The following is a 26,331-nucleotide window of genomic DNA, read 5'->3' on the forward strand; positions in this document are numbered from 1 at the left end:
GCCGCCACCAGCTATTCAGGGATTAATTGAGATACCATAGAGGAACAGCCTAAGCCTGCTTGGAACATACAAAGTGCCACAGAGTGGCCATTGCACTGAAAAATTTTTTAAAAACCCAAAACATGTAGGAGGAATATATAGGCTTTATGCAAACACCTTACCATTTTGTATATGTATATATGGAAGTCCTGGGGCTTGAACGCAGGGCCTGGGGCCTGTCCCTGAGACTTTGTGCTCAAGACTAGCATACTACCACATAACCCACGGCTCCACTTATGGCTTTTAGGGCTAACTGGAGATAAGAGTTTCACAGACTTTCTTGCCCAGGCTGGCTTTGAATTGCAGTCCTCAGATCTCAGCCTTCAGAGTAGATGCGACTACAGGCATGAGCTCCTACACCATTTCGTAGAAAGGCTATGAGCCTCTGGATTTTGGTCCTAGAGCTGGCTCTCCCCCATCCAGGGACAGCTGTGTATTCTGCTTCAGCCCAGGCCTCGCCCTGTCCCACTAACATCTCCCCGGACTCTCACCTCTACAGGCTGGTGGTTTGTCAGCACCGCTGAAGAGCAAGGCTGGGTCCCTGCCACCTGCCTTGAAGGGCAGGATGGCGTGCAGGACGAGTTCTCCCTCCAGCCCGAGGAAGGTAGGAAGAGGTCCTCCTGGGGTCACTGGGGCACCTAGGCCCTGCCACTCGAGCTCAGTTGCCCCTTCACTGGTCCCTGCCCAGTAGCCTCGGTTTCTCACTGGCTCAGCCTGTGAGTGTGAAGCAGTCCATGGATCAGGGCTGCAGAGCAATTCCACACTTTCTCAGGGGCCTTCCCTGGTATAGCTGGGCCTTCAGCCTGTACCACTGTCGCCAACCACCGCCAATACCGTGACTATTCCTCCCTAGAACTGTTCCAGTGGCCAAGACCCAGGCTGCTTCTGGCTCACTTGTGGCATTTGACTCCATCTGTTTAAAGATGTGCACGCTCTCTGTGGATGCAAACAGCCCTGCCTGGGCCTCACACACACACACTTTATTGTCCTACGATTCCTGAGGCACCAGCGATTAGTGTTGCTAGTCCAACTGTCCCCAAAATGTCCTAAAACTGAAGTGCATATGCATCAAGACTACTTCAGATGTTATGGGGTCAGACATAAAATTTGGATCTCATTTGATTGATTTGGTGCTAGCAATATAATCTTTCTAAGCCTCAGCCTCTTCATCTGAAAGTGGAAATGATTCTCTTATGGGATTAAGAAACGTTAAAGTCTTACATGAAAAGAACCTAGAATAACAAATAATGAAGAGCAGGTGGCAAATTAGCTCTTGTCTACTAGGCTTGAGTACTTGGGTCTTTCAGCGGACTGTTTTGAGAAAGCACAAAGCCACTGTTAAGTAAATATGTATCGGAAAAGAGGGTGAGGAGAAGGGGAAGATCCCTAAATTCAAAGATGAGCAAAAAGATTGCATGTGGTTTTGAGTTTAGCTGAACTTCAGCCAACAGCCCTCAGAGTTGGTCTGCTCCGGGTTTCAAGGTCCTCTGGGCGTGAGTGGCCGGGTTCCGCACTCGGTCAGATGAAAGGGAGGTGGAATGCTGCGTGGAGTCAGAGCTCCCTCAGACAGTCCATGCTGCCTCTGCAGGCAGGCAGGATGGGAAAGGGCTGCATTTGCTGAGACCCACAGAGCTGAAAGACGGGTCTGGAGGTTTCTCTTGGTGCCTCTTCACACTCGTGCTAGGAATCGTTAGGTCTGCTGGGTGCTCCTCACTCAAGCTTCAAGCTAGCACTGCACACTGGCCCTTCTCCTCAGACAACGGGGGCTTGGAATCATCTCAGAAGTACTGCTCTCCTAAGTATTGCTCGCCTTGGCCTCAAGGCCCAGGAGGGCTCTGCCCTCACCTCTGCCTTCTGCCCTCCTCCACATGCTGTCCACCAAGACTCCTGGAGGTACTGGTCTCTGCCCCAGCCTGCGGGCCGCCGCCGGACCCTGGGAGACTTGTACGCCATCAGCTGGCGTCAAGGTGCCTGCCTCCCGGTTTTCCTTCTGCTCGTGCTTGGAGTCAGGTCCTTGCATCTGCATGAGCCCCTGCTGTGGGATCACCCTTGCCTGCTGCATGTGAGAAACGTGGTCTTGTCGTCTTCTGTGTGTGCTGGCATGCGGGCAGAGAAGGCATGGACACGGGACATTTGTGGGTTCTCAGCTTCAAAACAAATCTGGAGACCCTATAATGCTGAACCAGAGGCCGGTTCCTTTCATCAGCTCATTTCAGTCACCAGGGGAAAAAACCCAAAACCTGTCAGGTTAAGCGTGAAGGGAGGAGTATTGGCTTCTATCACTGACAAGTCCAGGATAAGATGAGCTTGATGCACGGCTAGGCCCGTGGCCAGCCCTGGCTCTGTCCCCTGCCTGTGGATGCCACTGTCACAGTGGCAGCATGTCCAGGACCCTTTCAGGAAATAGCTTCTTATTCAACACGAGGCCCAGGACTAAACCCTCGCTAAGCACCAAGCACTTGCTAGGGAGCTGCAGTGCCATGGCCAGGCAAGACCACAGATACTGACCCTCCAGGAGTACTAAGCTCAGCCCCTCCCAAACCACACGTGGGGGGAGCGGGGCGGGGGAGGGCTAGCCAGGCTAAGTCAGCAGATGTCCACTGTGAGAGCTACAGGGCTTCCACCCTAAGCTGATCTGGATATGCTTAGCATCCTGTGGTCCCCAGAGACGGCCTCGTTGGTGCTAGACAGTCCCCTGTCCAGAGGACATAGGTACTAGAGGACAGTTGCAGGACTTACTGCATGTGGGCAAGAACCCCAGCTGGACTGCACAGAACTTCCATGATGGACAGGGCCACAGTCCCTTCCTCTGGTCCAAGCACAGCACCTGAGCCCACAGCGTTCTGGAGGGACCCCTGGCTGTGATGAACCCAGAATGTGTACAGCAAGTCAGGCGGGCCGTGGAACAGGCCAGCAGCTCCACCCATTGGTCGTCAACCACAGCTGAGTGCTTAGAAAGCCCTTCCGCTGCACTGCAATGGCATCTTCCCAAGGAGGCACTAACCATGGCCAGCCAGCCATGGCTGGCAGGTCACCCCGTGGTGGCTGACACAACCAAAGCAGGACAGCCCTCCCCCCCCTCACTGGTGGCCCTGGGACATGCAGCCACTTCCGTCTCAGACTGAGCTGAGGACACAGGGAGCGGGAGCCGCCCTTGCTCCCTGCAGCTCTGCATTGATGAGCAGCTCTCCCGGTGACACTAGTCCTCCACGGCGGCTGTGGTGCACACAGCTGACAGCAGCTCCCGGAGGAACATGGGGTGTAAAAGGTGGGCCTGTGCCTTCTGGGGCAGGGAGACAACAGAACAGGGTAGACATGAATGATCAGAAGCTAGATCCAAGGACTAGAACACAGTGAAAAATGCAGCTCAACTGCCAGCTGGATAATGAGCATCACCTGTGTCCCCTCCTGGGTGGGTAGAGGACGTGACCATCACCTGTGTGCCCTCCTGGGTGGGTAGAGGTCATGACCATCACCTGTGTGCCCTCCTGGGTGGGTAGAGGACACGACCATCACCTGTGTGCCCTCCTGGGTGGGTAGAGGTCATGACCATCACCTGTGTGCCCTCCTGGGTGGGTAGAGGTCATGACCATCACCTGTGTGCCCTCCTGGGTGGGTAGAGGATGTGACCATCACCTGTGTGCCCTCCTGGGTGGGTAGAGGACGTGACCATCACCTGTGTGCCCTCCTGGGTGGGTAGAGGTCATGACCATCACCTGTGTGCCCTCCTGGGTGGGTAGAGGACGTGACCATCACCTGTGTGCCCTCCTGGGTGGCAGTTTCAGCATGAAGCCACTGGCTGCCCACGCAGCTTATCTCTGACCTGACCCCTCTCCACCTCACCAGGGAAACCTACCAGGAATTTTCCCTCTGGGTGACCAAAGTGGCTCCTAGCAGGCCTTTAGGCCTTTCATTTACTAATTAGAGGCTTACTTGCTAAACAGTGACTAAACACTGCAGGCAGTAAATATTGCCCAGTGCTAGAGACGGAAGAACGAGATAGGCAAAGCATGCCTTTGTGGTGCTACAATTTTATGCAAGGAAGTAGACATGAAATAACAAATTAATCAGTGTTATGTTAGAAGCGTACTCCTGGAATGGGGGGTTAGCGTGCCGTGAGTCAGCGTGTTTCCCTAAGAGATTACAACGGTAACCTTGCAGCCCAGATCCAGGGAGGGAATGGCAGTGCCACCCGGACTGCCCTAGGTCCCTTGTCCTGCGGCCGCGTACAGTGGCCCGGCTCCATGGGGCCTGTCGGTGCACTGGAATCTCTGGAGGAAGTCATCTCTCTGTCCTCATGGGAACAAGTCCATTTCTTACTCCCCCATCTTGTTGCTACAGAGGAGAAGTACACAGTTGTCTACCCATATGCGGCTCGTGACCAGGATGAGATGAGCCTGGAGAGAGGGGCTATGGTGGAAGTCATCCAGAAAAACCTGGAAGGCTGGTGGAAGATCAGGTATCTGCTGCTTTGGGGTCACATAGGGTCCACCTTCCCAGAGATCTCTAAGTACTGCGGAGGGGCAAAGTTTCTACAAGAGGACATTTCTACCTCTTGGCTGTTCTGGCCTCCTTCTTGGCCCATATCCTTGCCTAAAGTCCATAATAGCAAAACACAGTACTGTTGGGCAAGAGTGGGTCCTGAGTAAGTGGACACTGCATCTTCTCTGGGTCAGTCACACCTCCCATGGCTCCACCAAGACCCACTGTGCACCTCACCACTCCACTGCAACCCACTGTACCATGCGTATGCTCCTGAGCCTGTGTGTGTGACCAGCCAGACCAGTGAGGTTTGTGCAAGCACACTATGTATGCACAGCAACGGTATTCTCCAACTGCACCTCAGAAAGTACGTCCACTGTATGCGACTCTGATCTTGTCTGGCTACATAGCACTCTAGCCCAACATTTCAGTGGGTATGAAGTTCAGGAGTACTTGATTGAACATGGGGCCTCTTTTTTTGGGGGGGGGTCCAGTCGTGGGCCTGAACTCTGGGCCTGGGCGCTGTCCCTCAGCTCTTCAGCTCAAGGCTAGCGCTCTACCACTTGAGCCACAGCGCCACTTCCGGCTTTTTTCTTTTTGCTTATGTGGTGCTGAGGAGTCGAACTCAGGGCCTCATGCATGCAAGGCAAGCGCTCTACCACTGAGCCACCTTCCCAGCCCACTTGGGGCCTCTTTTGAGGCTGTGGTCTGGATGTCAGGGTGGGCTGTACTCAGATGTAGGTTCACCTGAGGCTGGAAAGTGATAAAAACCAGTATCCGAGACTTGACTTCCTCATCCAAGGCCTCTGCTCTGGCATCAGGCCTCCAGTGATGGCCTGTCTCATGCTAGGCGCATGGATTGCATTAGCCTTTGGTTTTCCCAGTAAAGAAAGATGTATTCCCTCTTACAGGACATTGTAAGATTGACAAACACCGAATTTCTGAGATTTCTAATTGGTCTCCACATCTGTGCTTCTAAAGAATCTTTTTTCCCCATTAAAATCCAGACATATTTAGTCTAGTTTTTTGCTTTTAAAATTTTTTGGTGTTGTTTCTGAGACTTGAACTCAAGGCCTGAGCTTCTGTGCTCAAGGCTAGCACTTTACCCCTTGAGCCACAGCTCCACTTTCAGTGTTTTGGTAGATAATTGGAGATGAGTCTCATGGATTTTCCTGTCTGGGCTGGCTTTGAACTGTGATACTCAGACTTCCTCAGTAGCTAGGATTACAGGTGTGACCCACTGGTACCTGGCTCCTGTTTAGTTTTTGAAATGACTCAACAAAATATTTGTCCACATAAAGCTTGGTACTCATCTTTCCCCACACGTGTGGAGATGTTTTGAAAGGTGTTGTAAACCAGCTTACTATGAGAAAGATGCTCTGAGTTATGTTTAACAGTTTCCATGGTGTAAATGCTTCCATCGAGCCCAGTCTCAGTCACCAATGTGGTGTCACCAAGTGTGGAGTTCAGCAGGTGTGTGCACTGTTAGCACATGAGTGGTGTGTGCTGGCTCCTGCACAGCTCTGGACCACACTCATCTCTGGCCGTGGCCATTAAACTGAATTCTGTTGTGCAGAAAATTAGCTGATCATCACACTCACTGAATTTCTTTTGTGGGGGAAAGAGAGCTGGTCTGGCAGGGTCCCTATCATTGCTCAGTCCACTGGCAGTCGCCCCCAAGGTGTTCTGAATCCACCTCTGCCTCAGGCACTGGAGATCTCTGTGCCTGAAAGCTGGAGGAGCGGTGGGAGGGAGAGGAGAACGGTGCGGGGGGAGTGGCACGGGCTAAGATGCCTCTCACACATGGACATGTGGAACGGAAACTCCGTTGTGTGACCATAGTGAAAAAACAACTTTGAATTCAGATTTGAGTATCTCTTATCTGAAATCCTTGGGACTAGAAGCAGTTGGGTTTTGAATGTTTTTAAATGTTGGAATAGTTGCATGTATAAAAGGAGGGCTCTTGGGGATGAGACACCATTCTAGCCATGAAATTCATTCTTACAGACCTACCTTGCATATACTGGCGTTTTGGCTGCCCCTCCCATAGGATGAGGTGTGGAATTTCCTGGGTGTCACAGTGGTGCTCAGGAACGGTCAGCCTTTGAAGCTTTAGGATCCAGGAGCGCTGGGGCTGTATACAGTCCCTCCCTCCCGAGGCAGGCCAGGAAGCACCTAGGGCAGAGCCAACACACCAAGTGCCTTTTCTCCTGATCATTGCTGTTGTTATCCTATGGTGTTGACTGTCAGGGACAGCCCGGTTGCAGGCTCTGTGGCTCCAGCCAGCTGGCACCCAGCTTGTTCACTTGTCCTTTCACTTATTTTTAAAAAATATCTTTTATTTAAGTAGTTGTACCAAAGAGTTGCCATTCCTCTGGGCACCGGTGGCTCACGCCTGTAATCCCAGCTACTCAGGAGACTGAGATCTAAGGATCACGGTTCAAAGCCAGCCCGGGCAGGAAAGTCCATGAGACTCTTATCTCCAATAAACCACCAGAAAACCAGAAGTGGTGCTGTGGCTTGAGTGGTAGAGCACTTGCCTTGAGCTAAGAGCTCAGGGACAGCGCCCAGGCCCAGAGTTCAAGGCCCACAACTTTAAGAATCCAGTGCATCTTTTCCTTTCATTTCTCCATCATCTCACTGGCAGCCAGGCCACCAGCAGCAAGCTGAACCAGCCACAGTCCCTGCCCCAGAATCGTGTACTCTGACTGGGAGACAGGATGGCCACAGCCCAGTGTGGCACTTTGTGGACGTTGGGAAGCCATGGGGACAGGGCTTGGGGTCAGGAAGGGCTTGCATGAAGAATGGTGTCAACAAATCCAGGAAGCAAGTTCTCAGCAGGAAGGAGCAGGGAAAGGGCTTTCTGAAGATAGAAGAACACCAAGAGCAGCCTCATGTGCCCATGACAGACAGTGGTGCATTTGGGGAGCTCAAGCCTGCTAGATGGGTGCTGCAACCAGACAGGAAAGGCCCGAAGTTCAAGCCAGGGGCTCAGGCCCCATCAGAAGGCCGTGGGCCAGCCTCTGGCCCTGGGCATCTGCCATCCAGTGCCTGAGGTGTGACCATCAGCAAGAGCAGATAGCGTGACTGATGTCCTTGCTCCTCCTTCCAGGTTCCAGGGCAAAGAAGGGTGGGCCCCCGCGTCCTATCTAAAGAAGAGCGGAGGAGAGCCCCTGAAGCTGGGTCCTGCCTCTTCCAGTCACGCAGGGACCCTCGACCTTGACGGCGTTGGGCGGCAGCAGACCGCCACGGGCAGGGAGAAGGAGCTGCTCAACAACCAGAGGGATGGCCGCTGTGAAGGCCGCTTGGTGTCTGATGGCGACATGAAGCAGAGTGAGTACACCACACACACGAGCTCCATCTGCTGGCCTAGGCTTCCTCGCCGCCACTCTGGGTAGACCATGACACGCCAGTTCCACAGCACGTGCATCAGCTTGGCAAAACAAACCCTTAGCCAGGCCCTGGACCATCGCATTCAGCCTTCTGACCTTGAGGCACAGACCAAAGCAGTCCAATTCCAGGGTGAAAAGACCTGAAGTCAGCCGGGCGGTGTTTGGTTCCCCCTCTTTATGTATTATTTACGCTGGGCTTGCTCTAGAGCACAGAGGAAAGCATCACGACATTGATGCCTGCCCGCCGTGAGCCAGGAGCTCCATGCACTGCCCTGCAGAGGGGTCATGTGGCTTTGTCCCGTGCTGGAGGCCTGTGAGTCTAGACCCAGCCGTGTGCTTTGTCCCGTGCTGCGAAGCTTTCCACTACTCAAGGCTCCATCCCCTTCTGTTCTGTTTCATTGTCCGTCATGGGGCTTGAACTCAAGGCCTGGGCTAGTGCTCTACCACTTTGATTAACCGGAGATAAAAGTCTCACAGGAACTTTTTTCCCCAGGTTGGCTTTGAACTATGATCCTCAGATCTCAGCCTCCTGAGTCGCTAGGGTTACATGTGTGAGCCACCGGCAGATGGCTCAGAGAAGCGGTGCATTTTTTGTGCTGGAACTTGAACTCGGGCCCTCACACTCTCACTTGGCTTTTTCTACTCAAGGCTGGTGCTCTACCCCTTGAGCTACACCTCCACCTCTGTTTCTATGTAGAAAAGATCCAAAAAGGCCAAGCTGACAGGATCCTGAGTCGGGTGAGGAGAGCTTGAGCTGTACACTGTGGAAGTACATGGCCTCCCTGGATCCACACGCAGGGTTCTTTCTGTCTGTGGAGCCTTGCTCCAGGATGAAACACATCTTATTTCTCTATAGGATCACCAAAGATGAGGCAGAGACCCCCTCCTCGCCGGGATATGACCATCGTAAGTGTGGCCTTGCTCTGGAAGACTGTCAGGGCTGCCCCCTGGGTCCCCCCTTCCAGAGATACTCTTTCCTATGCATACAGTAGCCTTCTGAGCAGGCTCTCCGTGACAGGTGGGAAAAGGGAGGTCCAGGTGGAGACACATGTCTGTGTTCCACAGTGCACTTTGACATTTCACACTGGGAACCTACTACGCTTCCTGAGCTCAGGCCTCTTAGGTTAATCTTCTCAAATGATGCAGATTCTCAGATAAGGTGACAACGTTTTGTATCATCCATTTTTTTGTTTTGTTTTTGCTTTTGGTGCTGGTCCTGGGGCTTGAACTCACCACCTAGGCGCTGTCCCTCAGCATCTTTTGCTCAAAGCTAGCGCTCTACTACTTAAGCCACAGTGCCACTTCTGGCTTTTTTCTTTTTGCTTATATGGTGCTGAGGAAATGAACCCAGGGCCTCAGACATGCAAGGCAAGCGCTCTATCACTGAGCCACCTTCCCAGCCCTACCCTCCATCTTTTAACTCTCTTGTTGCCTTTCTCACTAATCCAGGCTGGACATCCCTAATCTAAAAGTCCAACACCTGAAACTTCTTTATTTTTTTTTATTGTCAAGGTGATGTACAGAGGGGTTATAGTTACATAAGTGATAAGTACATTTCTTGTCAAACTTGTTACCCCTTCCCTTTTTTCTCCAACTTCTCCCTGCCCCACAAATCTGAAACTTCTTGAGCACTGATATGATGCCATGAGTGGAAAGTCCCACACTTGACCTCACATGATACGCTGCAGTCATAATACAGATACATTAAAAATGTTGTCTAACGATATCGCACTACATACATGCATGCATTTATGCATGAAATATGAATGAGTGGCTGGGAAGGTGGCTCAGTGGTAGAGCACTTGCCTTGCATGCGTGAGGCCCTGGATTCCATTCCTCAGCACCACATAAGCAGAAAAAGCCAGAAGTGTCACTGTGGCTCAAGTGGTAGAGCGCTAGCCTTGAGCTGAAGAGCTGAGGGACAGCGCCCAGGCTCAGAGTTCAGGCTCCTTGACCGACAAAAAAGAAAAAGAAATATGAATAAATGTTGTGTTTAACTCTTGGCCCCACATTTGCATGAGGGCTGCTCACCCTGTCCTTGGAGAAGAGGGCTTCCACGCTTTTACGTTTGCCATTGATTGAGCACCTGTTGGTGCTGTGCTGTACATCAGGTGCATCCCTGTGTTCTCAGCTGATGCTTGGCGACAGGCCTACCAGATCAGCACTGCATTATGCTCAGTGCACAGGACACACAGGCAGGGATTTGCCCAGGATCACATCCATCATCAGTTTGTTCAGTCCAGATTGATTTGCAAATTTGTGTTCTTCTTAAATTCAGACTATTCTTAAAGTCCTCTTAAATTAAGAAACTATTGTCTGGTCCCAAATTTTCATGATGCAGCTAAAAGCCCCATGTTTCTTCTCCCTGCTTTAAAGTTGAAGGGCCAGTTAGATTTCATCTGGGGGACAGCAGCGAGTCACCAGGGCCAGCAGTGGCCTTGTGTATCTCCCTACCCCCAGTCCCTCAGTCCCACTGACTCAGTGTTGCAGTTACATGGTTAGCCTGGAGTTAGCCCTCTGTATAACCCTACCAGCCTCGAGGTCTCAACCTGCCGAAGCCCCCCATCCCACCCCAGGTGGAAGAAGAGTACTACACCATTGCTGAGTTCCAGACCACCATCCCAGATGGCATTAGCTTCCAGGCTGGCCTGAAGGTCGAGGTGAGTTCACCCACTGTGCCTTGCCTGCTTTCATTCTCTGTGTGTGTGTGTGTGTGTGTGTGTGTGTGTGTGTGTGTGTGTGTGTGTGTGTGTGTGTGTGTGTGTGTGTGTGTGTGTGTGTGTGTGTGTGTGTGTGTGTGTGTGTGTGTGTGTGTGTGCTCAAGGCTAGCACTCTACCACTTGAGCCACAGTGCCACTTTCGGCTTTCTCTGAATAGTCTATGGAAGATAAGAGTGCCATGGGCTTTCTTGCCTGGGCTGGGCTGGCTTTGAACTGTGATTCTTAGGTCTCAGCATCCTGAGTAGCTGGGGTTATAGGCGTGAGCCACCGGCGCTCCTGCTTTCACTCTTGATTCTAAATATCATCCCTTACACTGTTTTCCTACCTCCTCTGCTTCTGAAAAATAGGAAGAAGTTAGTGGCTTTATTGAGATATAATTCACACACTAAACCATTCACCAGTTAGAAACGTGAAATTTAGAGCTTTGTATGTTCACAGAGTTGCATGCCCATTGAGGTTGGAGGTGTAGCTCAAGAATTGTACATCCATCATCACTATCTAATTCCAGGACAGAAAGAAATCCCTAACCCAGTAACAGTTACTCCCTGTTTTTCCACCTCTCCCCTGGCCTTTCCACGGCTGTACACTCACCTAGTTTACTTATTTCAAGAATTGTATAGTATGTAGTTCTTTGTGACTGACTTTGTGTCTTCTGTATCTCCCCCATCTGCTTTCTCCTCTTTTTTCCCCTTTTTTTATTCCTCACTCCTTTGCTTCCTGTTCCTTTGCATGTGCATTGTAATCCCTGGCTTGTGGCTTCCTTTGGCCCCCTCCCAGGTAATTGAGAAGAGCTTGAGTGGCTGGTGGTACATTCAGATGGAAGATAAGGAAGGGTGGGCGCCGGCAACCTTCATTGACAAGTACAAAAAGACCAGCAATGCCTCCAGACCCAACTTTTTGGCACCCCTGCCCCATGAGATGACCCAGCTTCGGCTTGGGGATGCAGCAGGAATGGAGCATAGCACGAGCAATGAAGTGCTGGGCCCCTCCCGGCCCCTCCCAGAGGCACCACATGGTACTGTGGACCCCGGTGTGATGTGGTCCAGAGACTGGAAGGGAGGGAAGGAGGCCCCGAGAAAGGCGTCCTCAGACATGTCTGCCTCTGCAGGCTATGAGGAAATCTCAGACCCGGACCTGGAGGAAAAGCCTAGCCTCCCTCCTCGAAAGGAGTCTATCATCAAGTCAGAAGGAGCGCTGCTGGAGAGGGAACGGCCGAGGGTCGAGCAGCACTGGGCTCCCGGCTCAGTTTTGCCAATGACTCCAGCCAAGCACAGCCCTCCAGCCCGGGACAGCAGGAAGCCAGAGCCCAAACCTGATAAAAGCAAGCTGTTCCAGTTGAAAAATGACTTGGGGCTCGAGTGCGGCCACAAGGTTTTGGCCAAGGAGGTAAAGAAGCCCAACCTCCGGCCCATCTCCAAAGCCAAGGCCGAGGCGCCCGAGGAAAAGCCAGGAGCCGCCCCCCAAAACCCATTCCTGAAGTCCAGACCTCAGGTCAGGCCCAAACCGTCTCCTTCCCCTAGGACAGAGCCAGCTCAGGGTGAAGACCACGTGGATATCTGCAACCTCCGGAGGAAGCTCAGGCCCGCCAAGTCCCCAGAGAAGGATGGGGAGAACCACCAGGCTGCGGGGGGCCAAGACACAGCCCTGAGCCAAAGCTTCCTCCCCGGGGAGGGACCTGCCAATGCCCAGGACCGGTCTGGCAGACAGGAGGGGCTCAGCCCCAAAGAGATGTCCTGCAGAGCCCCACCAAGGCCAACCAAGAGTGCAGATCCTGGGCTCAAGAACGTACCCATGTCTCTCCAAGAAGCTACCCAGCAAAGACCTGCGGTCCCACCCAGGAGGCCACCTCCCCCCAAGAGCACAGCATCGTCATCCTCCAGGGCCTCCCCTGAGGTCAGACTGCAGCATGAAGGCCATGAAAACAGGGCGGCTCCGACTCCAGGCCGCCCCCTCTTGGTTCCGCCCAAAGCCAAACCTTTTCTCTCTAACTATTCTGTGAGCCAAGATGACATACGAGGCAAAGGTGGCCCAGGACCACGTACAGCCAGCAAGATGGGGGAAAACAGGAAGGGAGGATCCGCAGCCTCCTTCCCCAAAACCGAGGGCTTGAAAGACACTTTATATGTGGCTGTGGCCAACTTTGAAGGAGATGAAGATACCAGCAGCTTCCAGGAAGGGACGGTGTTTGAAGTCCGGGAGAAGAACAGCAGCGGCTGGTGGTTTTGCCATGTTGTCAGTGGGGCCCCTTCCTGGGAAGGCTGGATTCCTTCCAACTACCTCAGGAAGAAGCCCTAGCCTGCCCCTCCCTGCGTGGCCACACTGTCCCTGCGGGCCTACCCCGCATACTTAACAATCATACTTTACTAGGCTCCATGAATTTCAAAGGACGGGTGCCCAGTAGGGCTGGCTTCTTCCCTCCCGTGATGGAGTGAGTGGCTGGGATGGCACAGGGCTCTGAGTCTGACCCCCACCGTCCCGGCAATCCCCAGGACTCATAGGCCACAGCTGACGAGATGGAAATCCACACTGGCTCCTTGCCTTAACAAGAAAATGCTTACTCCACTCAGTGGCACTGCCCCTGGCAGTGGAACAGAGACTTCTCAGACTCCAGGGCCCAGACCTGGCAACTCAAGAAACGCTGGGAAGTCTCTTGTTGCTTAGAGGCAAATGGTAAGGGGTAGCGCCCCCAGTCCGTGGCGACTGGCTCCAGCAGCTCCCTGTGTCTCCAGGCCTGTGGCTGTATTCAGTTTCCAACATTCCTACCATAGAGAGAACTGTCCATTGAAGCTGACTCCGTTGCCAATCTTCAGAAAGTGTCTTCTTCGAGCCCTGGGGGCCTTTGGCGTCTGAGGCCGCACCACATGCAGCGACCCTTGAAGTGGCTCTGGAGAGCATTTCAGCTCCCGTCTTCTGCCTTGGGACTGTGACTCATCCTCACGATGTGACCCCACCCCGGAGCATGCTTCACTCTCCTGCTGCAGACTGGCCCAACCAGGGCTTTTAAAATGAGAATTCCTGCACCCTCTTTGGGGCTTCTCATTTTTGTCTACCTGGAATAAGAGTCTCCACGCTTGTTTGAAGAAGGGAGCATTTGAAAGGCACGTGACTCACGAGCACCCCTTTGCTGAGTAGCTAGTTGGTGCCAAAACTGTTCTTGGCACTTGGCATTCATGGTTTACCCTCGCAACTTCCTTGTAATATTATAGCCATTTTCTGCTTAGGAACCCCAGGCTCAGTGTGCCCAAGAATGCAATGGAGAGGAAAGGAGGAGCGAGGGTTGAGGCCTGCCTAATCCCTCTGTAACAGGCAGATCAGTCAGGGAAGAGACTAGGCCTGAGGAGCAAGTGGCCAAGTAGCTTCTTTGTGATGTGAGTGATGATGCTCATGGCTGCTCCTTCCTCCTCCCTCCCAGCCATTCCTGGACTCCCAGTTGCTTCTCCAGGGCAGGGGATGGCCCTGGTTCTGGAGGAACAGAGCTCTGTGCTCTGCCTCTTTGCTGGTGTCCTCTGGGGGGTGGTGCATGTCGGGCAAAGGGAGCAGGGGTCTCCTGCTGGCTGAGCAATGGTGGCTCTGTGAGTCGACGGGCTTCCTGCTCCACTCTGCCCCATTAGGGTGGTGGAACCTAAGCCAACCACTTCACATGTTTTACTGGATAGGGCTGAGGCCTGAGTAGGCCCCAGAGTCAGCCAGGACCCAAGGTCTAACACTGAGCTCAGACTGCTTCAGCCTATAACCTGGCTACTACTATACAGAAGAGGAGGCAGCTCTGCCCTGCTAGCCTGCCCCCAGAGAGGTCCACTTCAGTGCTTTCCATGGATGCCTGCATCTACATACAGTGCCAAAGGTTGTGTTCCTCCCCTGGCCCCTGCCACAGGCTCTGGAAGCTTCTTCAAGCAAAGAGATTTCCTCTGGCCAAAGTAACATGTGTCGCTTCCTCCTTTGCTGAGCCTGCAGGTCCACACCCTAGGTTGTCTTGGGACACTGCAGGAGTGTGGGCGATGGTGGTCGTTGGAGGGTCGCTCCAACACCCCTGACTCGGGATGTTGTCCTGACTTTTTAACCTGCTAGGGTTTAACCAGTGTCTGTAAAGTTGTTTTGCAGGGTTTAACTACCTTTCAAAAGACAAAACTGTTTCTGGTTTGCTTTTGGCTTTCCATGACCTTTTCAGATATTTTGTGAGTGCTGACCATGTGCTAGGCACTGGGTAGGCAGTGGTGTGGTAAAGAATTTAAGTGTTTCTGCTGGCTCTACTGAAGGAGAGTCCCTGTCCATTTCCTTCTTCTCCCAAAGGTGAAGACAGGGAGGATGCGTAAGCTTAGCTTCCTATGGCCACAATGCTTTCCTGACGCTGAAGGAATGCCTTTTCTTCTGTTACTCTTCTGGCATGAATGATAGGAACAGGAGAAACATTCCTTCCTGCTCTTGGGGAGAATTCCTGTGTCTGGCTCCATCTACTTTAGAGGTTTATTTAAGTTACAACATCCACACTTGCTGCTGGTCTTGGAGCAATGATAGGCATAATTCCTGACGGGCTCCTGAACTTGGAAAATACCCACGGCTCTAGAAGCGCGGTCCATACCAAGTACCCGACAAGTTACAAGCCTTTTGACACACTACTGCCCTCAGCTAGTCTCACAGCAGCCCTGGGGGTGACTAGTATTGGCCCTTAAGTGTGGCCTAGTGCAGAGTAGCTGAGTATCTTTCTCCCAAACAGTGGCCATGCTAAGACGAAAATCCAGAATATAAGGAAGTGGCGCTGTGGCTCAAGCGGTAGAGCGCTCACCTTGAGCTGAAGAGCGCAAGGACAGTGCCCAAGCCCAGAGTTCAAGCCCCATGACTGACAAAAGAAAAAAAGAAAAAATCCAGAATATTTTTTTCCCTCCCTCATCTCCATGAGCTTTCCTAGTGCCATCGGCAGAGAAGTGTGTGTGGAGCCCCCAAGGGGGTCAACTGACCCAGCTGTCCACCCTTTGGGCAAACGTTTCAGCAGGGTGCAGGCCAAGCCGTGGTCCAAAGAATGGGCGAAGTGCGATTCTCTCTCCCTCTCGCCACCTTATCGTGACACTGTCTCTTACCCAAGAACAAATGCACAGCTTGTAGAGCCACAGCGTTTTTGGAATGTCAGAATATGAGAACCACCATTCCGGCTTTGCGCAAATTTTTGCTCAGAATCACTCTGCCAACAGTGAGTTTATGTTATTGTTCCAGGCTGAGATTTGAGGAGCTGAGCTCCAGCTAGAATACATTTACTTCCCCACCTAGGAGCTTGTTAGAGCCCATACTAGGCTCTTGATACTCCTTTTAAGCTTCTGACACAAGACTGACCCATAGACTTGATGTCTAGGGAAAACTTCCTGGCCTTATACCATCTCTGACCCTACTGGGAATTTCGGTATTGGCAGAAAGTGGGAGGACATACTGCCACATCAAAGCGTAAGTGCTGAATCTCGATGACCCAGGACAGACTTTGGGCTGAAGAATAGAGACTAATCCTTATTGCCAAGTGCCTGGCTCTAACTATAATAAGAAATATAAACTGTTCCTGACTCCAGTTTTTGGTAACTTGACATCCTGAGGAACAAGGCTAGCTAGGGTAAATCAGTTGTAAAGCTCTTGCCCAGCAAGTGCTAGGCCCTTGCTTCTATCCCTAGCACTGAAGGTAAGGAACGAAAAGTGCTGGTTAGGCTACCCACTCACAGGCTTGCCCTTCTCTTTGGACTGTGGCAGTGGTACTAATACCCTGAGCTGTGTGTGGCAGTCTCGTCTTCCTTTCTGGTTGTCCGAACTCATTCTTTGAACTTGAATGGGTGGGAAATCAGCTTACATTGAGGCCTAAGGGTGCAGGCACCCTGTCTTGGCCAGGAGGAATCCATCCTAACTCGGGTAAGGTTCTAATAGCTAGACTAATCCCAAACAGAGCTGGAGTGTAGATGGGGGCTCCAAGCTCCTCACCTGCCATAGACCAAAGACTGTACTGCCCAGCTCCTAGGGGTGCTGTCTGGTTTCTGGTGCTATCTTGCTAAGGTACCAAGCCCATCATCCTATGTTTTGTTTTGTTTATCAGTCCTGGGACTTGAACTCAGGGCCTAGTACGGTCCCTGAGCTTTTGTGCTCAAGGCTAGCACTCTTCTGCTTTGAGCCACAGCTCCACTTCTGGTTTTTAGGTAGTTAATTGGAATAAGAGTCTCATGGACTTTCTTGCCCAGCTTAGGTTTGGACCATGATCCTCAGATCTCAGCCTCCTGGGTAGCTAGGATGACAGGTGTGAGCCACCAGCACCCGGCCCTTCATCACATTTTAACATTCCATCTATTCCAGAGTACAGCTCCTTAGCCCCAGTGAGAGATGAGGGCTCAACTTCTTAAAAAGATCCAAGTGCCATTGCCAGTGGCCTTTACTTTCACATCTTCTACATGCTTTTTTAAGGTGCCCCTACCAGGCTTACTACAGCAATAAGCAGTTCTAATGCAACAAAGGTGTACATATTTTATCCAAGTGTATGCCTGTTGATGCCTCTTTTCCTTATAGGAGTCATGAAAAACTACAGTCACCTTAGCCCTAAGCCACATTTTCTGCTCCAGGGACTGAGCTGAATGCCTGGAACCTTTTTTTATACCCCTCCAGGAACAGTAGTCTCTGAAGGGCATTGTCTCCCTCCTGTCTATCCATAGGATAGGGTTAGGGTCCCTGGTATTTCAGCCCGTCTCTTTCCCTCTCAGTAAACTGACAGCTTCTGGTAGTGGGTTTTGATTCCTTTCAACAGAGAAAACACAGTGTGTAATAGGAGGAGGAGGAGAGGGGCAGACAACTGACTGTAACATGTAGAGATGATATACTTTAGTGTTAGACATTTTCTTTTTTAAAAAATAAAGTGCTTGACTGGTTTCAAGCTTCATTGTGAAGCTAGAGTGTCTGTGGATTTTATTTGGCTGAAGACAAGGTACATATAGCTTCATTCCCTGGCATCGTGGTCTTAGTCTTTGCAGTCATAGAAAAGAAACCAATGCAAGCTATGCTTAGATGTTGCCTAGAAATGATAACTCTTCAGTGGACTCCTAGGGCAGTCTCATTCTGACAACTAAAATGTGCCAAAACCAACAGCAAAAAATACTTACTTGCTGCATCTTCTTCACATATTTTAGCTCTGAGCCTGAAGACAGAAAACTTCATGAGTCTAAGGAGTGGCAAGGCTCTTGGGAGGCAGTAAGACATTTGGCTTCACTGGGCCCCAAGGACGCCTAAGCCAGCTGCACCAAGGAGGAGGTGGAGAGCATAGTCTGATGTGTATTACTTCTCCAAAAGGAGATCCAAAGCAAGAATCAACCTCAGGCGAATCTTTACAAAGTACTACCTTCTCACTGCAGAGCTCCCGAACAACTTCAGAGGGAGGATTCACCTACAGTTGATTCACACACACCCTTTCCAGGAAACACTGTAAAGAGGAACATGAAGTGACAGACCTTGCTTAGAATAATAGTCAATGAATTCATCCCTGTGTCCTTAAGAAGGAAGAAAGCCTGGCACCAGCCCCCATGGGGTCTTGTTCATTCTCGTTCTTAGTGCAGGTAGGGGGTGGGTTAAGCTCCCCAGGGTGAGGGTGAAGGGTAAAGGCTGAAGTGTGGTCATAAGCCAGAACTCCCAACTTCCCCTCAGGGCTGTGTGCTGGACACCAGGGGCCCCTGAGGCTCCCGCTCCTTCTCTTCAGGAGAGCCTTGCCCCACAGGCCCGGCTGCCCGCCCTCACACACCCTCCCAGTGCCCTCCTTGGGGGTCACTCATGATCAGCTACATCATGGGACCATTCTTTCCCATTCTGGGTCCCTAATACCTGTTCCTTCTCTACTTCAGTATAATTTGAGTATTTGTAAGTGGTAACATGAAGAATTTGCATTTAACAGTGTCCTCTAGCCCATACTCTGAAAGCCACTCATGGGATTCCTGTTTCAACTAAATTGTAACCACAGATAGGTAAGTGTATTTAACAATGCCTGCTGTTAGCCAGGCAGAATGAAGTGGGCTTCCTAGAACATGTGGAGACAGGGCTTATGGGCACCTAGAAGTCTCCCAAAAGTAGTCTAAATGCAGTAAGGGCCTGTCCCCCGAGTTCCTCTACAGGGCACATAACTCAGCTCTGGCTTCATCCCGCCTGTCATGAGGATGTGGAATTCCTGCCAGGAAGGTTGAGAGGTAAGGGTTTCTGGTTCACTGGTGCTTGCTTGTGGAGGCAGCATACACACGAAGCTCTCCTGCCCAACCCATTGATAGAAAATGCCTACCACGTTCCTGCTGCTGAAGGGCTGTAGGTACTATAAACCAGCCATGGGCCGGGGTTCCTGCCCTACCCAGACAGAAACTGTGGGTAATCGATTGCGTTCTTTCAGCTTTCCTAGGCCCTTGGAAATACTTGCAGATCATACTGGGCAATGGCAGTCAGACCTGGTGTCTTGGCAGAGAGGGCAGCAGCATGGAGTTTCAGCCCAGGGCCCCTGAGAGGCAGGAGATGGAGGCCTGTGTTCCAAGGCCTGTGACCCCAGCCAGCTGCCATCCGGTTGCTTTCTCGCCTGCCGCCTGCCGCCCTCTGACCGGTTTTGCTCAGCAGCCCAGCTTGCCACACTTAGTGCTGCTAGGGCAGATAGTTTTCCCCTGCCACTGCGGCTTTTTCTTCATGTTACTGGCTCAGCAAAGGTGGGCACAAATGCTTTAGAAAAAAAGCCTTGAGGGTCTGGGAAGGTGGCTCAGTGGTAGAGCGCTTGCCTTGCATGCATGAGGCCCTGGTTTCGATTCCTCAGCACCACATAAGCAAAAAGAAAAAAGCCGGAAGTGGCGCTGTGGCTCAAATAGTAGAGCACTAGCCTTGAGCTGAAGAGCTGAGGGACAGCGCCCAGGCCCAGAGTTCAGGCCCACGACTGGACCCAAAAAAAAAAGAAAAAAAGCCTTGATTGGGATCTGATGTAGCACTCAGGTGAGAGCAGGGGCAGCAAGGAATGTATCTCCAACTGCTCACAGGGAGAAGAGCAGCTTGTACACAACAGCAGGGGAGAGAGCAGGTGTCTACACCCATCAAGGTACAGCATTATGCTAATGAAGGGGAGAGAGCAGGTGTCTACACCCGTCAAGGTACAGCATTATGCTAATGAAGGGGAGAGAGCAGGTGACTACACCCATCAAGGTACAGCATTATGCTAATGAAGGGGAGAGAGCAGGTGACTATACCCATCAAGGTACAGCATTATGCTAATGAAGGGCTGAGTGTGAACCAATAACAAGTCTTCGGTTGAACCACTTGCATAATGTAGAAATGGCAGTTGTGGCAGTTGGTCTGTTGAGCTGAGACTGGGACCAGCTACTTGCTGGGTCTGTACCTCCTGGAGCTGAAGTTACTGGAAGGTTATCTGGTTGGTGGCCTTTCCTGAGGTCAGCTAAGGTGCTAGAAAAGGGTCTAACAACTGCCAGGAAGTTAGGGCTCCTTAGCCCCAAAGATGTCAGCATAGTTTTAGAGAGAGGGAAAAGAAAACCTTCAAAAGGGTGCTTACAACAAGAATTTATCAACACTTTAATACTATTAAAAATAAACTTTCCAAAAACAAACTTTACAGCTTTGGTGGGGGTGGGGGGGATTAGGTGGGAGGGAGGCTGGAAAGGGATGGGAAGGGGAAACAAAGGAGGAGGCTACAATGCTTGATAAGAAATGTACTCATTATCTTGCCCATCTAATTGTAAGCCCTCTGTACAGTATTTTCACAATAAAAAATAAAATTAAACTTTCCAGGGGCTGGGAAGGTGGCTCAGTGGTAGAGCGCTTGCCTCGCATGCATGAGGCCCTGGGTTCGATTCCTCAGCACTACATAAGCAGAAAAGGCCAGAAATGGCGAGTGGCTCAAGTGGTAGAGCGCTGGCCTTGAGCTGAAGAGCTGAGGGACAGCGCCCAGGCCCAGAGTTCAGGCCCCATGACTGATGAAAAATAAAAATAAAACTTCCCAAAGTAGCTAGTGGCTATTCAGGAAGCTGAGATCTGAGGATCACGGTTCAAAGCCATCCCAGGCAGGAAAGTCCGTGAACTCTTATCTCCAATTAACTGCCAGAAAACAAAATGGAGCTGTGGCTCAAACTGGTAGAGTGCTAGTCTTGAACAAAAGAGCTCAGGGACAGAACCCAGTCCCTGAGTTCAAACCCCACAACTGACATTAAAAAAAAAAAAACTTTCTATAAAGGATGTCTACAAAAAAGGTATATCAATAATAGTATTTTATTATTATAAAGGTGACATACAGAGGGGCTGTAAGTTATATGAGAACATTTCTTTTTGGAAACTAATAGTATTTTAATATTTAAATGCTTCTGTCCCAGTGAAATGGTAAAAAGTTGTTTACATAACAAAAATGACCATTTTTAAAGATAATTCCGAACCTCTCTCTGGATTATAACAAGAGTATAGGCCTGTGCCTGTGGATCAAGCCTCCTTAAATCTCAAGAGGCTGAGACTGAAGAACCCTACTTTGAAGCCGGCATAGTCAGGGAAGTTTAAAACTCTTGTCTCCCACCACCAAAAAGCCAGAAGCGGAGCTATGGCTCAAGTGGTAGAGGCTTGAGCAAACAAACTAAGAGACAGTAGCCAGATACTGGGTTCAAGTCCCAGTATTGGGGCACACACACATGCACACACAAATCATCTCTGGTAGCCTGAGGGTTTGTTGTTGTTGATGTTTTTTTCCTGGTCCTGGCCTTTTTTTTTTTTTTTTTTTGGTCAGTCATGGGGCCTGAACTCTGGGTCTGGGCGCTGTCCCTCAGCTCTTCAGCTCAAGGCTAGCGCTCTACCACTTGAGCCACAGCACCACTTGCGGCTTTTTCTGTTTATGTGGTGCTGAGGAATCGAACCCAGGACCTCATGCTTGCAAGGCATGCACTCTACCGCTGAGCTACCTTCCCAGCCCCAGGTCCTGGTCCTTAAACTCTGGGCCTGGGCGCTATCCCTGAGCCTCTTTTTGCTCAAGACTAGTACTCTACCTCTTGAGCCACACCACTACTTCAGGCCTTTTCTGATTACTTTATTGAAGAGTCTCATGGACTTTCCAGCCCAGCTTGGCTTCGAACTGTGATCCTCAGGTCATAGCCTCCTGATTTGTAAGTTACCCGTGCCTGGCTAGCCTGGGTTTTTGAGCTCTTTGACTTTAATGACATTGAAGTCAGGCCTGGGTGTTGTTCTCAAGCTTTGTGCTGAAGATTAGCACTCTCCCACTTCTGGGTTTTGAGTGGTTAATTAGAGATACGAGCCTCAAGGGGTCTTTACTGCCTGGCCGGCTTCAAACCATGCTCCTCATAGGTGTGAGCCACAGGTGCCCAAATATGGTTTTTGTTTGTTTCCTGGTCCTGGGACTTGAACTCAGACTGGGCACTCACTATCCCTAAGCCTCTTTGGCTGAAGGCTAGCTCTCCATCACTTGAGCCACTCTCTTTGGACTCTAGAATGTTTTTCCATCTGGATTTGACTGACATGTCCTGAGAATTGCAATCAGAGCTTGCATTTCCAGTCAGCATATGACCCACATGGGTCAGGTCATTCTCTGGAAATCTCACTCTCCTCCCTGGGGTTGAACTCGGCCCGGGCACTGTCCCTGAGCTCATTTTGTTCAAGGCTAGCACTGTACCGCATAAGCCACAGCCCCACTTCCGGCTTTTTCGGTGAATAATTGCAGATAATAGTCTCACAGACTTTTCTGCACGGAGTGCCTTTGAACTGTGATTCTCAGATCTCAGCTTCCTGAGTAGCTAGGATTACAGGCGTGAGCCACCGGTGCCTGACTCCCCTTTCCCATATGAAGGGGTTAATTTTCATTATTTGGTAAAAATATTGTCTATTTTTTCTTTTTAATAATTACCATTCTTATAACTAACAATCTATGGAGTATTTTATGACAATATAAATACCTAGTTCCACATAAAGTTTCCTTCACATATGTGGTATTGATGATTTTTGTGAAGCCAATCTTTAGTAGTTGAAAATGATGTTTTCAGACTCCAATACTTATTCCATGTTTACCACTCAGCGTTTTACTGGAAGCATTTTACTCCTCTTTCCTACTCACTTCTTTATGATCTGTATGGATTCTCTTTTTTTCCAGGGATTTATAATAAATTATTGCCCTTAATTATTTTAACACCCAAATTATCCTAGGTGTGGCCACTGGGAGCCACTTCAACCTGAGAACTGTGTCCTCAGGGCATATGCTTTTTTTGGTTTTTGTTTTTAAAGGTATCCTTATTTTCTGGCCTAGCAGGATGTCCCAGGCTTAAGCTGTCCTTTCTGCAAGGAGTCCAGTGCCTCCAAGTGGTGAATGGCATCAGATACAAGCTCTGGATTTGCTTACCACTACTGTGCTTCTAGGCACACGTGCACATGTCTATGTACACACTCATTAAAAACATACACATGTGAATAGACACATGTGTACATGTAAAGCAAATTATACATGTTTTAGAAATCAATTTTGCAATAAACCTGTAATTACCATCTACTTCCACAGGATTCTTTTTTGCCTTCCTCAGTGTTTACTTTTTCTTCCTTTACGGTAGGAAATTTGGCTCCCAAATATCAACTTGTCAATTCATTTGCGTAATTTGATTAAGATAGTTTCTCAATTATTCCATTCATATCAGTACAAAAATAAAACATGATTAAAAATAATTCAGTATGTGTTTATAATTTGTTCTTCAAACCCTTAATCCTTAGCAAAACCTAGGACATATGATGTGTCTACATAAGTTACTTGAATGAATTCTTCAGTGTGGTTCTATATTCATTAAAATTGCTGGTAAGTCCTTTGAGTTTACACTCAACCTCAGGTAATTTGCTCTCCTCATTCTTGTTTATGTAATTCTATTTTTGGATGTATAGAATATTACCATACTTCCAAGAGAAAAAGAAAAAAATCACTCCTGTATTTTTTCTACTCAGTGTCCCATGGGTTGCTGATGACCAACTTCACTATTTTCTCTGGTATTTTTTGCACTTTGTAGTAAAAATAGGCAGATGGCTATGTCATATTTACTTATTCATACACATACATTTAACCTAAAAGCATGTCATGTCTTGGAAAACCTCAGTGTCAGTTTGTGCTCTTATTCTTTCACAGCTGCAGAATATTCATTATGGAAAGCATTAGACTTGGCTGGGCACTGGCTCACTCCTGAAATCCTAGCATACTCAGCAGGCTGAGATCTGAGGACGGCAGTTCAAAGCCAACCCGGACAAGAAAGTCTGTGAGAGTCTTATCTCCCATTAACCACCAGGAAACCTGATATGGAGCTATGGCTCAAAATGGTAGAATGCTAGCCTTGAACAGAAAAGCTCAGGGACAGTGCCTAGGCCATGAGTTCAAGCCCACAACCATCACCACCACCAACTATATATATATATATATATATATATATATATATATATATATATATATATGAAATCTATTGTATTATACAGTTTAAATTGGGAAATGCATGATGTATAAACCACATGCAAAGATAAAAATTTTAAAGCACCTTATAGTAGATGGTATTAGAGATGAAATAAAGAGGACAGTTGATCATCAAGCTGGATTCCACCGAGAGGACAGGTTCCTGGGGGAGGCAGCGGCAGGGCGGCCCGGGCTCATGGCGCGGTGCCCACCCTGGGCGCAGACCTGGTGCGAGTCTGGACAAAGCTGCCTCCGCAGGCCTTCAGCCACCGGCTCCCTCCGGGAGAGCAGGCACAGCCCGGGGCGGCTCAGGCCCGCGTCCTCGGCCCCGAGGACAGGGGTTCACAGCCAGCCCCAGGAGGCTCATCTCAGTTAAACACCCGAAACCGGAGTGGGGCGAGGCTCCCAGGCCGTGTCCCCGCGCTCCCGACGCTCGGGCCTCCCGCAGCATCAGCACAGGAGGAGGCCCGGCCCTCGGACTGGACGCCTGCTGGAGCCGAGCTCCCAGGACCCGCCGTCACCGACGCGCTGGGAGCCCCGGATGTTCCGTCACCCGCGGGCACCCGAGGGCTTCAGCGGTCGGGAATGGCCCAGCCCCGGCTGAGGAGGAGCGGGGTGCTCACACACACGGGGTGCTCACACACGGGGTGCTCACACACGGGGTGCTCACACACGGGGTGCTCACACACAGGGGGTGCTCACACACACGGTTCACACACACGGGGTGCTCACACACGGGGTGCTCACACACACGGGGTGCTCACACACGGGGTGCTCACACACACGGGGTGCTCACACACGGGGTGCTCACACACACGGGGTGCTCACACACACGGTTCACACACACGGGGTGCTCACACACGGGGTGCTCACACACACGGGGTGCTCACACACGGGGTGCTCACACACGGGGTGCTCACACACACGGGGTGCTCACACACGGGGTGCTCACACACGGGGTGCTCACACACACGGGGTGCTCACACACGGGGTGCTCACACACGGGGTGCTCACACACGGGGTTCACACACGGGGTGCTCACACACACGGGGTGCTCACACACGGGGCGCTCACACACACGGGGTTCACACACGGGGTGCTCACACACGGGGCGCTCACACACACGGGGTTCACACACGGGGTGCTCACACACGGGGTGCTCACACACGGGGTTCACACACGGGGTGCTCACACACACGGGCGCCTACGCTCGGCCCGCCAGGCCGCAGCCCGGGCCCGGGGCTCTGGGGTCCCGCGGTCACCGGCGGAGGCGGAGGGCGCGCGGCGGGACCCCGGGCCGGGCGCGGCCTCCGGGGGCCTCGGGAAGGACGGGGGCGAGGCCGGCCGGTGCCCTCCGCAAACCGCCGAGGTTCACGAGGTCCGGCCGGAACCGGGTCCGCAGCCCTGGCCCGCGGGCGTCGAGTAGGGCGCCCGCTCCCTCTGGCCCCCGACAGCCGGGCCGGGGCCGGGGCGGGGCCGGGGCCGGGGCGGGGCGGGGCCGGGGCGGGGCGGGGCGGGGCCGGGGCGGGGGCCGGGGCGGGGGCCGGGGCGGGGCGGCGCGGGGCCGGGGCCGGGGCGGGGCCGGGGCGGGGCCGGGGCGGGGGCCGGGGCGGGGCGGGGGCCGGGGCCGGGGCGGGGCGGGGCCGGGGCGGGGCGGCGCGGGGCCGGGGCGGGGGCCGGGGCCGGGGCGGGGCGGGGCCGGGGCGGGGGCCGGGGCGGGGCCGGGGCGGGGCCGGGGCGGGGCCGGGGCGGGGCCGGGCGGCCGCTCCGCTCAGCCTCCTTTCCCCGCCCCCCTCCCCTCACGCGCTCCCTCTGCGCGCGCCGCCCTTCCCGCCCCGCGCCGCCCCGCCCCGCCCCGCCCCGCCCCGCGCCGCCCCGCCCCGCGCCGCCCCGCCCCGCCCCGCGCCACCCTCCCCTCCCCGCCCCGCCCCGCGCCGCCCTCCCCGCCCGCCCAGAGCCCGGGGACTCTGCCCCGCCCCGCCCCGCCCCTCACCGCGCGACCAATCAGAGCGCGCCTTGCGGCGGCCCCGCCCCTCCGCGGCGGTTCCGGCCGGCGGGCGGCGGAGGCCAGGCCGCGCGGCGCGGAGGGCGGTGCCGCGGGCGGGGGCCGACGCGGGCCGACGGGGCCTGGGGAGCCGGCGGCGCTGGGCTCGCCTGGACGCGGGCGCGCTGGGCCGTGAGGGGCGAGGTGGGCGCCGCGGCCCGCCCGGCATGGGCCGGCCGGGGCCCGGGCAGGCCGAGGCCGAGGCGAGGG

General features: G+C 52.3%; 1 protein-coding gene across 2 annotated transcripts in view; it reads left to right on the forward strand.

Moving 5' to 3' along the window:
* Nucleotides 1-17,535, forward strand: part of Sh3pxd2b (SH3 and PX domains 2B) — a 61,185-nt gene extending 43,650 nt beyond the window's left edge. The window contains exons 8-13 of one of the 2 annotated variants that reach the window (XM_070021966.1): nucleotides 539-643; nucleotides 4,381-4,498; nucleotides 7,634-7,854; nucleotides 8,770-8,819; nucleotides 10,448-10,573; nucleotides 11,411-17,535. In XM_070021966.1, the coding sequence (XP_069878067.1) occupies nucleotides 539-643; nucleotides 4,381-4,498; nucleotides 7,634-7,854; nucleotides 8,770-8,819; nucleotides 10,448-10,573; nucleotides 11,411-12,928 (2,138 nt within the window). In that variant the 3' untranslated portion in view covers nucleotides 12,929-17,535. The remainder of the gene's footprint in view (nucleotides 1-538; nucleotides 644-4,380; nucleotides 4,499-7,633; nucleotides 7,855-8,769; nucleotides 8,820-10,447; nucleotides 10,574-11,410) is intronic. The other variant, XM_070021967.1, reaches the window with a different exon arrangement.
* The last annotated feature ends 8,796 nt before the right edge of the window (nucleotides 17,536-26,331 follow it).

Source organism: Dipodomys merriami, unplaced genomic scaffold, assembly GCF_024711535.1.
Source record: "Dipodomys merriami isolate MVZ:Mamm:240054 unplaced genomic scaffold, mDipMer1.0.p SCAF_1491, whole genome shotgun sequence".
Taxonomy (NCBI): Eukaryota; Metazoa; Chordata; class Mammalia; order Rodentia; family Heteromyidae; genus Dipodomys; species Dipodomys merriami.